General features: G+C 42.7%; 1 protein-coding gene across 4 annotated transcripts in view; it reads left to right on the plus strand.

Moving 5' to 3' along the window:
- Positions 1-441: 441 nt before the first annotated feature.
- The window catches only part of AACS (acetoacetyl-CoA synthetase), a 43,374-nt gene continuing 28,926 nt past the window's right edge, over positions 442-14,889 (plus strand). The window contains exons 1-4 of one of the 4 annotated variants that reach the window (XM_074921166.1): positions 442-688; positions 3,886-3,989; positions 8,437-8,557; positions 11,555-11,668. In XM_074921166.1, the coding sequence (XP_074777267.1) occupies positions 571-688; positions 3,886-3,989; positions 8,437-8,557; positions 11,555-11,668 (457 nt within the window). In that variant the 5' untranslated portion in view covers positions 442-570. The remainder of the gene's footprint in view (positions 689-3,885; positions 3,990-8,436; positions 8,558-11,554; positions 11,669-14,889) is intronic. The other 3 variants (XM_074921164.1, XM_074921163.1, XM_074921162.1) reach the window with 3 other exon arrangements.

Genomic DNA, 14,889 nt, shown 5'->3' on the forward strand with positions numbered 1-14,889 from the left:
GAGACCCCAGCGGCGGGTCGCGGGTGCCCCGAGCGCCCGGCGGGGCGGCTGCCGGCCCCTGCCCTGAGCGGCCGCCGCCGGGACCTGCCGCTGAGTCCTGTCCCCGCGCGGGGGTTAAACCGTCCCGCCGCGGGGGTGCCGGTCAGGGAGGGGACGGCCGGGTCGGGGCTGCGCCGGGGGGAGCCGGAGCCGGGCACTCGGCGGGAGGGGCCCGCGGGGCCGCTGTCTCCTGAGGGGACAGGCGGCGGAGAGCCCCCGCCGGCCGCCCCCCATCCATTCCGCACGGGTCGCGCCTCGCCCCGCTGCCCCGAGGGAGCCGGGGGACCCCGCCGCGCTGTCCCGCCGCTGGCGGGGCCGCCCCCTCGCGGGCGGGGCGCCGCGCCCCGCACTCTTTTCTGCGCGGCGGAAGGGTTGGGGAGTGAGGCGGCCCGGCCCGGCCCGGCGGCCCTTAAAGCCTGCGCCCGAGGGAGGGGCCGCGCAGCCGGGCTGAGGGCGGCGCGGGCCGGGCGCGGTGTCGGCGCCCCGCGGGACGGGCGCTCGGTCGGTCGCTTTGCTCGTTCGCCCCCCGCCATGTCCCGGGAGCCCGAGATCATGGAGTCGCAGGTGATGTGGGAGCCCGACACGAAGCGCAACACCCACATGGACCGTTTCCGCGCCGCCGTGGCCGACAGCTGCGGGCTCCGCCTGGGTGAGCGGGGCGGCGGCGGGCGGGGGGGCCCTCGGGCTCTGCCCGGGGCTGTGGGGCGCCGCGTCCCCGCGGCAGGGCTGCGCGCCGCCCGCCCGCCCCGGGGAGGGCAGCGAGGTGCCCGCGGGGCCCCCGGGGCAGGAGGGGGGGGTGAAGCGGTCGGGGGGCTGCGGGTAGGATGCTCCGGCCGTGGCTGATGGGGAGGCCTCCGGCGCAGCATCGCGCTGAGCGGGGAGGGAGATGCTGATGGGAAACGCAAACAGCCTTATCTGTTCGTGGTGCTGCTGCTGGGTGGCGGCCCGGGCGGCGCCGGCACTGGTGCCTGCTGTGAGCGCCTGCCTGCCCCTGTGCGTGTGCCTGCCGTCCGGCTGGCAGGGGTTGCCGGCGTGAGTACCAGTATTGAGGTGCCTTCATGTTCTGAGGAGATGTGGGAAGGAGGGGTCGCTGCTGTCATGGCTGAGGGGTTAATACAAGCCTTAACATGGTGCTGTAACAATGAACGTCTGAGATTTGGGTTAGGGCCGTGCTCAGCTTTGTTTACGAAGGGTATATTTTTGTCATATTTAAGTGTGCTGGGAGGTAAAAGGTGATGTGTAAGTTGTTTCAGTGGTGGAAGCCAAGGGTTTTCTTGTGGTGCGTCTGCTTAAGCTCTTGAACTTCAAGCTCTGTGTCGTGCACATTCAGAAATACCTGGGTGCTGGTGAGTAGGTGTGCAGTCCTTTGACTTGGAAACAACCCGTCAACTTTGAATTTAGCTCTGCTTTGAGGAGGGGGTTGAGAACCTCCAGAGGTGTCTTGCAGCCCAGACTGGTCTGAGCTGTAGGTGGTGTCTCCGGGGTGTCAGGAGTCAGCGGTGCTGGGCTCACTCACATCACGCACCAGGTGGGTGTCAGTGCATGGGGGGTCAAACCCTCCAGACCTGACTAACTTGTTTTATGCTGTTTCTTCTCCCCGAGTATTTGAGGACCAGGTTGCTTATGGAGGGAGTAGTTTTGGCAAGTGGCCTGACAAGTTTGTCAGTCCAGTATAAGTGTCTCTGTGTTATAAGCAGATATTCTGGGGTAGTAGCAATGTATCTGTTGCTTCTAGCAGTTCATGGAAACAAAAAACATTTGTTTTAAATGGCAAACACCTATACATATTGATAAGGAATTTACTATAATAGGCAAGGCAGGTCATTATTTTGACTCCTGGAGGATTTTTCATTTGAACGCAAATGTCTTAACTCTCCTGCTACGTAGGAAACAACTTACTGCAGCATTTTAGCTAACTCCTGAGTAGAAATGTCATGTAACTGGTACTCATGATCAAGATTGAATGTAGTTTCAGATGGGCTGCCCACATTTATGTCTGTAACTAGAACTCTTTTCACCCCATTTTGAAGTGCCTACCTCTATTCAAAAGTGGATTCTTGTGCTTATATAGAAACCTTTGTCAACTTCCATTAGATTTGAACTGATGTTCATTGGTCTGTGTGTTATTCAACAGCTAAGAATGGATTCTTTATGTAACATTAAGATGTGGACTGACTGAGGAGAGCTAAGGGCAATATAACCCTTCAGATGGCATGCCTCTGCCCGGCCCTGAAAATGCAGTAGAAGGATGCTGTGTTTAATTGCTGAATAACAGGCCTGTGCCCTGAAGGACTTGCATGCTAAAGCTCATTTGGGGACAAACTGTATAGACAAGTATAGACTGTATATACAAGATAGAACAAACTGTTCATATTGCAAGAAATGAGATTAGTGGTGACTTGTAGCTTTTTGCATTTATGAAATGATTCAGAGCATGTGGTACAATTGGTTCTTGAAGGAGGAGATGGAAGCTTGAACTTTCCTTTGGCAAAGTCTTATCCCCACACCAGCTGATGTGCAGCATGCAGAATAGCAAAGAGTAACTTGAGTGGAGTGTAAAAAAGGGTATGTAGGAGGCTGAGATTGAGGCAATATGTAGGCAAAAGCTGAGTTACGGAGAAGAGTTTTTGCCTTTGCTTCTACTATGTCAGTAATAGCTAGGGAGTAATCTCACATTGATGGTAAAGATTGAGTGGAATAAGATGTGGAAGGGACAGACTGGGTGGGGGAACAGCTGTAGTGATGGAGTGTGTGTAGCAGTGTAGAGATGGTTTTGAATGTTTTTTTCTCTTACAAAACTGGAAGATGTCCTTCTTGTAGGAGGAGGATGCAAAGATGACTTCTGAAGTAATCAGCTGGATAACATTATGACAAAACAAAAATAATTGGAGAAAATGATTTTGAGTGGTTGAGCTGAAAGCAGTTGGCAGAGCAGGAAACTTACTTCTGTTGCTGATGGCAGATATTCATATTTAATTTGGCTGTTGGCACAGCTTCAGACAGCATGGACATGACTTGGGAATGTCCCTTTTAAGCTGGTGATGAGAAATTAGCTTTAGTTACTCATATCTAAAAATTTTACACACTGAATTTCAGTAATTAGTTTGAATTGTGGGTTTTTTGGTATACATTCCTCAAGTCACTTCATCTGTCTGAGTCATGTTAGACTTAAACTGATTATTTCCATGTTTTTAATGTCAGGTCATGGTTTTGGTATCTAGCTAGTAAACGTTTTGTTTCACTTTATTCATGCTGTTTTAGCATGAAAAGGTAGGCAACAGTATGTCAGACCTCTTATTTATTGAGGAACAACACATGCTTCCATCGTAACAGTGCTGTTGATACTGCAGTTAGATAATGAGTGTGTCTAGTCTCCGTGTTACCGTGCTGTAAGAGGTCTGGGGTTCTGGGCTAGAACCATACAGCAAATGTCTCTTGTCAGGAAGACTTGTTTATCTTTTGCTGTACGAAAGCATCGTGTTGATGATATGATAAGGACTGAAAGTGTCAGCAAGCAGGACTCTGTCCTGCTGTCTGATTTTCAACTTAGCTGATGCTGGGGTAGATGTTGCACGGTGTTACTACAAAAGGGCCCCATCTCTGTGGTGGCAAATGGCTTCTAACAGTCGGGTGAAATGAAGCCATCTGCTCAAGTGTTCGAGTAAACTATTTCTGTTGATGCCATAGTCACTTGCCTTGAACAGAGATGTGATCTGCTCTGTTACCAGTTTTATCTTACTGGTTATTTTGGCTACAAATTTTCTTTATCCAGGGTATCCCTAATTGTAGTTTGGCTAAATTCCTGTAATTATCTGCCTAACACTAACAGATATTTATTACTTCTAGCCAACTACGATGACTTATACCAGTGGTCAGTGGAATCCTTCTCAGACTTCTGGGCAGAGTTCTGGAAGTACAGTAACATCATATGTTCTCGCCTATATGATGAGGTAAGTGTTTATCTTAAACAGTCAAGTGCAACAGAGAGGGGAGCTAAACGAGTTTTACAATCAAATCTTTTAACCTGTTCCTGCAACCTTTGCAAGTGATACAAAGGATCAGTCAGGTGTACAGTGCTGAATTTCCTTGTGGTGGATGGTGGTCTTCTGATGCTTTAGGACAGTGCAATCTTCAAGTTCTATTATCCTAAACAATTCTGCTGTAGTGTCCTTGTGGTCATGTGCTCTCAAATACCTTGGCAGTCCTGGCTGCTTGTGAGGAGTCTATACTGCCTTCTGTTTTAGGGTTGTGCTGGTAGAAGTTCATCCTGATTTTATAAATGCTGGCATGCAGTCAAGTTCATGTTTATGTTCCCTGAGTCAGCTTACCTGGTAAACACACCTGTTCCACTCCAGTTTTGTAGAACTGGTTGTGGAAATCTCTACAATCAGATGTAGTCCTGAAATATCTGAGGGAATGGTAGTGGTTGCACGCGATCACAAGTGGAATACCAGACCATGCCACAGTGTTGCTTGAGATAAAGGTGACTTCCTCTTGCAAGTGGAGGATAAAGCTGGAGTCCTTGTACAGTCCTGGCATAAGATATCAACATCAGCCTGCAGTTTTCCATCTGAGGAAGATGATGGGCTAATTCCTTCAAAAGCATGATGGAGAGGAACCTTCCTGGGACTTAGCAGAGAGAACTGGACTTGTATCTTAATCCCTGGAGGCCATCTGTTCCAAGAACATTTGGAGTGCTGGCAGCTCTGCAGAGGGAACTGGTATGTTTCTTTTTCCTTATTCTGTCTTGCAGATTTTTGTACTGCATATGATGAGATTAAGTGGTTCCTCCTGCCATGCTACTGCGTGCTGAGGTGTCTTAATGTGACCCACCCTTTAAAGAGGGAATTCAGCAAGAATGTAAGAAGTAGCCTGCTTTTTGAAGTATGTAGTCTGAAGACTGTAAACTTGTAATCTTCTATTTTTTTCTATAGATGGTAGTTCAAAATCTGGCCAGGTTGTGTTCGGATGCTGTATTTTCTCTACAGATTCTGTGCTGCTAGGGAGGCTATTTTTCTAAGTTTCCACATGAATGCAAAATGTCCTGAGCAAGCAGTTCAGAGGAGCTATTTTGCAGCCTTGTATCTGTACTGAACAAGCTGGACAGTAACACTTCTTGTTCTCTTGCCTTGCAGGGCTGGCACTTCTGGAAGTCTGCCCCTCCAGACACCACCAGTGGCTGGTGAACTGGAAGGGAGACCAAAGCAGGCAGTGGTGGCCTAAAAGTGGATGTTTCCTGAGGATGAGAAGATGGGGATGTCTAGGAAGGCTTTAACTAGACTACTTGTGAGCTTCAAGGCCCCTGCCTGCATATTCTACAAGGGTCTTGTTGCGATGTGAGATCTTAAAACAGGAGAGGCAGTGTCAGCTGATAGACAAGTACTGCAGAAGAAGATACTTGTTTTGCACTTTATGGATAATGCTGTTTGCCTCTAACTTTTCCTTGGTGTCAGCACAGTGTTGGTTTTAAAGCTTGACTCCAGCTTTGTTAAACATCAAAGCTGACTTGCTGTTAGTCCTTACTGTTGGTCTGTTTCTGTTACATGTCAGGAGGAGAGGCAGGTTGTAGTAACTGAGCTGTTCTGTGGTAGCTAAAGAGCTGAAAAGTTTGAAGTGTTTTACAACTTGGTCTCTGCTCCTTGTTGGAAGTAAGCATTATGCTTTGAGAAAAATAAAATTTTTCATGAACCAGAGTTGACTCCTTTGTTCTAGCCAGTGAAGCAGTTTCTACTTTCACAGGTCATTCAAAGAAAAGCAATAAATTTGTGTGTGCATATATAATACAGGCAGTGTTTTATTTAAATTTAGTAAAGGTTTTAAGTATTTGTAGACATGTTCCTTTGCTCTATAGCAGTTGATATCCATGTCACTCCTGAAAAGAACAAGGGTACTTGCAGTGTATGAAGCTATCCTGGCATGGCAAGATTTGCATTATGTCAAGTTACAGGTAGCTGTTGATTTTAAGTGTAGTTTAAACTTATTTCTCTTCTTGCTACAAGAAACATCTGACAGCAGTTCCTGTGGAGGGGCTGCTTTGAGCTTTCTGATAGTATCCGCTCTCGAGCGTTCCATGAGAGATGCTCTTTTTGCTCTGCAGGTCACACAGAGCGTCACATGTACCACAGTAAGGCAAGAATTATCTGTCTCAATTCTCAAAGGTACAGCTTCTGCTTAGGGTAAGAAGAATTTCTGGGGCGTGATAATGTGTGGTTATAGCACAATTAGCAAACCACTGCAAGGAGGGGAAGTGCAGTAGAGGTGTGGACAGAGGATATTGTTAATGTGGTGCTTAGTTGTAGCTGCTGAGGCTTGGGAAGTAGTCACTGATTAGCTGCTCTGAAGAGCAATTGTAGAACAGGAGCTGGTGGCATGGAGTACAGCTGATAGTTGGTACGTTCACCAAACCACATAAATTGGCCTTGTGTGCCTTAGTGCTGCTGTGAGTAGGAGTAAAGCCTCGCTCATTTAATGAGGACTGCAGTCAGCAGTGCTGCAGACTGCACTTCTTTCCCTTTCCTGTAGACTTGCTGAGCATTTGTTGGGACTGTATGAAGTGAAAGGTTTGCAGAGCTCTGCGTTTTCATAGACTTGCTAGAACTGGGATCTTTCACTAAATAGCAGACCTTGAGCTTCTGTTGCTTGCTGAGAACTTGACTCTAAGGGAGAGATCAGGCTGCTCAGATAAGAGTCCCACTACCAAAGAGGTTGGGCTTAACTAGGAGTCATAGGTATTACCTGAGTAGAAAATAATGGAGCATCAGGTGTGTGAGTCCAGCACCTTATGCTAGTAGAGCTCTTTGAAGGGGTGTTACAGTTACACTTCAGGAAAAAATAGGGTTATATTAGATCATGTCCTGGAAAATGCGGAAAACATTCTCCTCACTTTTCTTCAAGTTAAGGAACTCATTATTGAGTCAGTTTTAAGAGTGGCTTCTAATTACTGCAGTAATATATTGGTATAAAAAAAATCTGCAACCTGAGTTGAACTGAGTTATAACATTTATGGTTTTAGATAATTGTTACGAGCAAAGAAATCTACTTGAATTCCCAATTTTAGAAAATTAGTTTGTAATAAGGTAATACAATAGGGCAGTTCTACATGAGCTTTAACTTCTTGTATAAAAATGAATTTTAGGCTTGTCTCCAGTAGTACATACACTGCACATCTCAAAGCACACATAGTAGGGTTTCTAGAACGGGAGGTATTTTGAGTTCTATCTGGCTTTCAGAAGACCCTTTAACTTGGTCTGGAAGAATGCTCTTTCTGTACTGCATGTACAGTCCATGAGAGAGAACCTGAGGGTATAAACAGAAGCTTTCAAAAACACAGCTATAAAATAAAGTTTCAATTCACAGATTACAAAATGAGTGTGCTGCTGTGCTGTTGAATCTCTAAACAGTTGGACATTTTGGGAGGAATTTATATACATCCGTGGCTAATGCGAAGGGGCTTTTTTGTCTATCACTTACTAAAGGTGTAGTCATAACTGTGACTTATGAAGGGGTAACTTAATATTTTGAGGCTTAATTAGCTCAAGATAGGAAGAAGTTGTTTCAACTGAACATATTTTTTGTGACTTTCATCGTATTTTTCAATACTTTGTGTCTTAGTCCTAAATGGGGAATTACTTAATATGGGCTGCTTCGGTTGTTGGACCCTCTGTTTAGAAAACAGCAAATCCAGGATGGTAGAAATATGTATTCTGTTTGTAATACAATATTTGGTTTTGGTTGGAGAGGTTAATAGCGGTACTTCTGCACTCTGGATGAAGCTGTGGAGTACTTAACTGTTTGCTGCAACTTAATCTGAAAAAATGGTGAATTGGAATAAGAAGCTTGAGTGTTTTAGTTGTGTTTGACTATACAGTTCCCTTATTTAGTCTAGGGTTAATTTGAATTACTATTGTCTCTGTACCTTGTGACTCATGCTGGCAAAGAATGGGTGCTCACACCTTCCTGTGCCTTCATTTTTGTAAGAGGCTGGAGCGTAGGGCCTGGTAGAGAGCACAATACGCTGTAGCTCAGTTCCCTTTGCCATGTTCCCAGAGGCAAAACCCCAGCGTGCTCTGTGGTTTGTGTGTATCTTGTGGTCAGGATGTAGTCAGAGTGGTTTGCTTCACTGGTGTGTTTAAGACTGATCTGAAGGTAGAACTTTCAGCAAGGAACTTTTTCTATTTTTGTTGTAATGATGTCTTTATTTGCAACAGTTGACAAATAATTAATCTTTTCAGGCCTATAATTACAGGATCTAGTGCCTGTTTGCCATCTGTAAGCTGGGAGAAATGATACTTGCCTAATAGATTTTTATAAAGAGCTTGGAATTAATTAGTTGATTTCTGTACAGCGCTCTGAAAAAATTATATTACAGTTTTCCAGGAATATTATTTTTTTTTCCAGGTGATTGATACATCCAAAAGTATTGCAGATGTCCCAGAATGGTTTAAAGGTAGCCGTCTGAACTATGCAGAAAATCTTCTGAAGCACAAGGACAATGACAAGATTGCACTGTATGCAGCAAGTAAGAAAGAATTAATGGCTTGTATTTATTTATAGTTCACAGGACTATGCCGTATTAAACAGCTCTGCATTTTTTGAAACCTTGAATTAAACTTGCTTAGGTGAGGAGACAAGAGGAAAATAAAGTCAGTACCTCTGCAGAATCCATGATACATCTCTGCAAAAAAAGCAGTAAAACATGCTCTGGGCGTACAGATAGTTCTGAAAAGTCCTTGAAAACTAAACAAGTTTTCTTAGAATGTGCTTAACTGCATTAAGGTAGTAGAGATCATACTGTGTTTAACATCACTCAGTATCTGAGCTGTTACTCCAACTATATCATCAACACTTACCTAAACCTTGCCTTAAGGAAGTGTTTTGGCACTGTTACTTGATATTGTCTTTCCCACCCTCTTCCTATGCCTTTTTATTTTAGGAATACTAAGGACTATATGGGGCGTAGGTAGGATTAACTCTGCTTTTGACGGTACATAAAGGAAGGACAGTTACATACATGGAAGACTTGGAACTTCACTCCTCTGGAACACTAAAATTCAGTCTTAATTTTTTGTTATATTGGAGAAGATTTAAGCGGTAAAACCCGGGTATACTCATAATATGAATGGCAAGACAGAAAAGTCCCTTCCATATATTTGCTGACTTTGTTAAGTTTGTAAAATGATTCTAATCTCTGTTAGATGGGATTAGCTTCTGTGCGGGTGTGTGAACGTTTCCTTAGGGAGTTGTGTTCTGGGCTCCCCTTCTGCTGGACCTGATCCTTATCATAAGACTGACCAAGTGGTGGTGCTTCTTAATAGCTTAACAATAAACAAGGCAGTTTTACAGCTTATTAGCAGAGAAAATTATGCAGGACTATGGATTGATTGTGTAGGTGTTAAAAATCCTGATTTCTGATGTATGGAGAACAGTTTTTGAATTGCATATGTATTACTGTTCTGATAGTTGTTTAAAAACAATGTGAGACAACAGAATTGTCCTGTAAGCTTACTGCTGAAGAAGTAATTATCAGTTGCATTTTACTGCGTAGATGTATTGAAAGAAACCTCTCTGATCATATATATATTTATATAAATATATAAAAAGTCAACTACCAGTTCAGAGAGACTAGGAAAATCTGTGACCCAGTTTTGGTGTAATCAGAATTGATCTGGTGAAGTCTGATAGAGATGAGGCTTGTGACAGAAAGCTGGCTTCAAAGTGATGTAGTCATTGCTTTCAAATTTTGAGATCATTAGAAAAGCTTCTTATGTATTAATGGAGAAAAAAATCAATGTACTTATTGAATACATCTTGTGCAACAGCTGAAAGCCAAACACTGATTAGTAAGTCAACTCTAAATGTATGTAGAATTGAAGTAATTGATTTTTTTTTAATGTTAAAAGCTAAACATGCAACTTGAGGAACAGGAGTTAAATATTTTTCAGTTCAAATTATTGAAGGAATTATTATCAACTTAGTGAATTATTTAATTTGACATGCAGTTACATTGTCCCTGTAGATACTGTTTCTTGTTATGAAGTCATAGAGTGTACTGGAGACAGTCACAGGTGATGACACCAAAAGGAGCAAAATTCTTTTCCAGTTTAATACTGTATCAGTGCTGGAGGGAACATTTACTTCACTTTGAACAGACTTCCACCTGCATTTGTTTTCATGACCTTCTGTATTTAATCTTCTTAAGATCTTTTAAGTCAGAGTATTTTTTTATTAGCCCGTCGCTGCTAGGTCAGAGTGGTGCTTTGGGAACCTGTGCCAGGTTTGTGTGTTCACTAGGGATGGTTCTGTGAGAGCCGTGTGAGTGCAACAGAGCACAGGAATGTAAGTGTCACTCTTGTCAACAATGTCACTTGTCACTGGCTCCCACTGTGAATCACTTACTTGTGACTCGCTTCTCCTGGGGGCTTTAATCACTGAGCAAGATCAGAGTCCTGTTTCCTGTTGTTCTGTGGGAACACAGAATCTGTCAGCAGTCCCTGCTCAGCTTATGAACTGCTTATTACACTGGCTTCTGTGTTGTTTCCATCACATCCTGCTCTCCTGCTCCATTTAAGCCTAAATTTACTGGGATGGAAGTCTAAGAAGGCAAAAGAGTAAAAAACACTGTTCCCTGCTTAAGGCAATCAGACTGATGGTAGCTGTTCTGCAAGGGCCTGCAGTACCAGGGCATGCAGTATATTTTTGTTGCAACATCCTTGGCATGTGTGTTTTCCTAAGAAGTGCTGGATACTGGAAACAGGACAGACCAAATGGTTAGAAGGAGTCACACTGAGGAAGTACAGGAAGGGACCTTTAAGATGACAAACTTTGCCTTTCATAACATTTAGATTTGTTAATTTTGTTTCATGAGTGATTTATTAATAGCTTATGTAACATTTGACATTCAGTACGAAAATGAAAACTCCCTGCAGATCTATTCAGAGATGAATGGAGTCCAGTTTAGTTTATTTGCTTTGTGGTGTGTTGGCAAATGCAGATGTTTAAAAAGCATATTGAAACTCAGACCTTAGCAACTATATGTGCACGACTTTCTAGTCAACAGCGGCTTGCTGTAATAAAACATAAAGTTGGCACCTTGATGCTGCTTCCTAGACCTAATGAGAAAACAGCAAAAAAAGGGGAAGTGAGGTGGTTCTTTCTGTGTTAGAAAGTAGCTTTGGTGAGCGAACTCTTTCTCATGAATGCTCTTCGAGAACACACCTTTCTTCATTGGATAGTTTGTATTTGCTGATGTATGTTCCTGCCTTTAAAAAATGTCCTTATGCCTACTGAATGAATACTACTGATTAATATTCGATTCCCATTAAAAAGAAAAACCTGGTACAGTGTAAGAGGAACTTGAAAAGCAAAAGGTGTAATTATTAGTGGAAACTCTTCTCCTAAAATTGATTTATGTTCTTTTTCTTTTTTTTTTTTCTTTTGGAATTTGTTGTTTGTACTAGATTCTACTTATGTTGCAGTGCATCATTTCTGACCGTTTGTTTTAATCTTCTTTCTTCAGAGGAAGGCAAAGAAGAAATCTTGAAAGTTACTTTTGAGGAACTGAGACAAGCTGTAGCTTTGTATGCTGCAGCTATGAGGAAGATGGGAGTAAAAGTAGGAGACAGAGTTGTGGGTGAGTAACCTTTTTTTTAAAGGACAGGAGGTGAAATTTTCTTGAAATATGCAAGTGAGTATCCAGGGTTGTAGAAACATGAATATGAAATACTGTTTCACAGAAACATTCTAAAGAAAGGGCTTTTATGCAGCTATATTTACATTTGTATGAAATACGTTTCTAGAGGAAAGGAACCTGGATTAGCCTGCAAATTCTCTAGCACTGGCGGGGGAAGGAAAATACCTCATTCATAGCTTCACTAAGGTCTGCTTCATAAGCACTCTGTGGAAGCAGAGGTGATGGAGACTTTGCATCTAGCTGAGCCTTGACTCACAAGGTCTTGCATTTTCACACGGGGTGAATCTTGGAAATTATGGTCCCAGGTTGGCTGTTCTGGTGCCAGCTGGCAATTACTGACCCTGCAGCCCCAGGTGATATGGTGCAGAGTGAATTGCAGTTCTTGAGGAATGGACTTATGCTACCTTCTGCCACCAGGCCTTTTGGAAGCAACGTCTTCCAGAATGGTGGTAGTGAACAGCTGGTGAGCAGTAAATTTTCAAGTCATATCAATGCAGAGCTTAGTAGTTAGAACCCTGTGATCCTTTCAGTAACACACAATTTTCTGGAGTAATATTTCCTGTCCTAAGACTGTCATGTGGATTTTTCTATATAAACAGTTTTTTGTCTTGTGAACAGTCTGTATCGTATACAGTCCAGGCATAGACAGGAGTTACTCAAGCTAGCCTCAGTCCATTTATTTCTAAATTGCTGGTTTTGATCTCCAGCTGAGCTGCTTCATCTCTGTACTTTATGTGCTCTGTGACATATGCTCTTTAGTTTCTTCAGTGTAGTGCAAGTCAAAACTGCAGTATCCTTGAAGCTCCTTTGCTTTTTTACTTGGTACTTCTGCTGCAGTGTTCATCCATTTTACTACTGGAATCACATGTTCTTTGAGCAATATTTGGCCATTATTCTAAGTATGTGTAAAATCTCATATGATGCAAATCCAGAGTGATGAAACCATTTGATTTGTTTTCTGTATGTTACAAACCAGAACTCAAACCCATGCCTTCAAAAACAAAAGGGTATGCGTTATTATTAAATCCACGAATATGACCTGCAGATGTAAAATATACTAGAGAGCTCATACTTCATGCATATTGTATGATATTCTGCAGAACTGATAACTGAACATTTAATTATCACAGCTGGTGTCTTGTTTTTTACATAGAATTAGAGCTAAATTCTAAATTGGGTTTGAAGCATCCAGCAAAGTCGGGAAGGTTTGTCTGAATGAAAACTAACTTAAGATGCTCTAATTTTGTCTCCATTTTCAACCTTAACACTGTCACATTCATATCTGGGTTGTTGAGGAGCAACAGCCTCTGAAACCAAACTAATGAATAGGAAAGCTTACACTCTACAAAGTTTGAGTATTTAGAACATAAGTGTAGTGTTTCTTACTACCTGTCCTCTGCTGTGTGTGTTAAATGGTAAAAGTGGGTTGTGTCTATTTTAAAAAATTGCCCCAAAGACATTGGCAAAACAATACGTAACTGCATATAACTGGAAACTTGGACATCATGAAACCAGTCAATGTTCTAATCAGGTTTCTGTTGACCCTTTTAATGCTTTCTGTAAATGTTTGTCATGGTGAAGCAGGCTGAATGCCTCTTTTAACTTTTGCAATGAAATTTCTCTTGATGTGTACGAAAGTCATGTGCTCTGTTTTGTAGACTGCTTGTGAGGATTTAATACGTTATTCATTATTGTTTTATGAGTAAATAAAAAGTCATAAGAGGGCTCAAACCAGTTGTTCCTGAAGGATTAAGTCTCACGCTTTAGTGTCAAAAAGGGTGCTCTGTACCAGTTTCAAATCCCATAATATGATGAAATGTGCTGCGGCAAAGTGGACAATGCAGAAGAGTAATTACTGGATATGTTTTCATATTTTGTGTGAATGAAAACTCTGTACGAACACACCACGCTGGGGTAGGACAGCAGCTGTAAACTTGTAACTCACAACAGCTGTAGCTTTGTGTTCCTGTGTGTAGAAACCTGATGTTCCTTGCTGCTGTCCTAGTTCTCAGGTTAAAGTCCATTTCTTAGGCTTTACATGTTGATGCCTGATGCTAAATGAAAGGTTTTTAATCTCTGGGGAGAAAATACTGCTCACCAGGGTAACAGATGTAATACTAATGTTTAAGCATGACCAGGTGCAGTCACATTTAATAGGATGAGATGTTTTGTTTTCTAAGGTGTGAGTTAGTCCTGTCTGCAGCCTGACTATCACTGTTAGAACTCTTCTAATCAAAACCGGTTAGAAATGCTACGCTTGGGAAAAGAAGTCACCATTGACGCTGTCATTTTGTGCTCATCTTGAGCAGCTTTTAGTTCAGGTACACTATGCAGGGGAAATGTGCTTGGTTGCTGGAGAAAGCGTGCTGTTGAAATATAGCTGTAGTCAGTGGTGCTAATAATTAAGCTAATAATGCTCTTATTATATTTTAATAACAGTTCCTTTTAGTTAATGACTCAGTTTTGCTTAGCAAACTGGAGGCTGGCTGACTCTTGAATCTTGTTATTTTGGCAGCTGGCTCACCTCTTATTTAAATTAAAAAGTGTAGTTACTCTTAAAAAAATGATTGTATGAATAAAATAGTATGCATTAGTGCTTTTTTTATACAGGTTTTTTACATGCTTGAAGAAGGTAGCAATTCCAAGTTTCTGTTGAAAATTCATCCTTAATGTCAGGGCTTCCTTCCACGGAAAGGGTAGGACTTTAACCATGCACTTTATCCTGTTCTTGGGAGAGAAAATATGTATGTTGACTCCATTGGGAAGCCTGGAAGGATTTTTAATGATTTCAAGTGGAGGCACAAATTGCAGTCTCTGGATATCTGGTAGTGTTAGTGTTACTTAACATGCCACACCACCCCCCCCAACCCAAACCCCGAAACAAATACATTGAAAATATAATGGAAAACACTATTTGGATCCCAGCTCCCTAAATCTCTGGAGCTAAGCTCCCATCGTTGGAGTAAGCAGCAGCTCTGTTTTTTTCCCTTGGCCTTGTTGTGTTTCCTGAGCAAAAGTTTCCTGTCTGGCACTTTCACAACAGGGACCTTTCTGCCCAGCTGCTGTAGGTACCAAGTGTCTGTGCTGGGCCCCTTGAGCATTTCAATAACTTAAGCCCATCTTTATGAGCAGTTATAGCTTATTTCTGGAAGCAGGCTTGC

The sequence above is a fragment of the Athene noctua genome, chromosome 17 (assembly GCF_965140245.1).
Source record: "Athene noctua chromosome 17, bAthNoc1.hap1.1, whole genome shotgun sequence".
Lineage (NCBI taxonomy): Eukaryota > Metazoa > Chordata > Aves > Strigiformes > Strigidae > Athene > Athene noctua.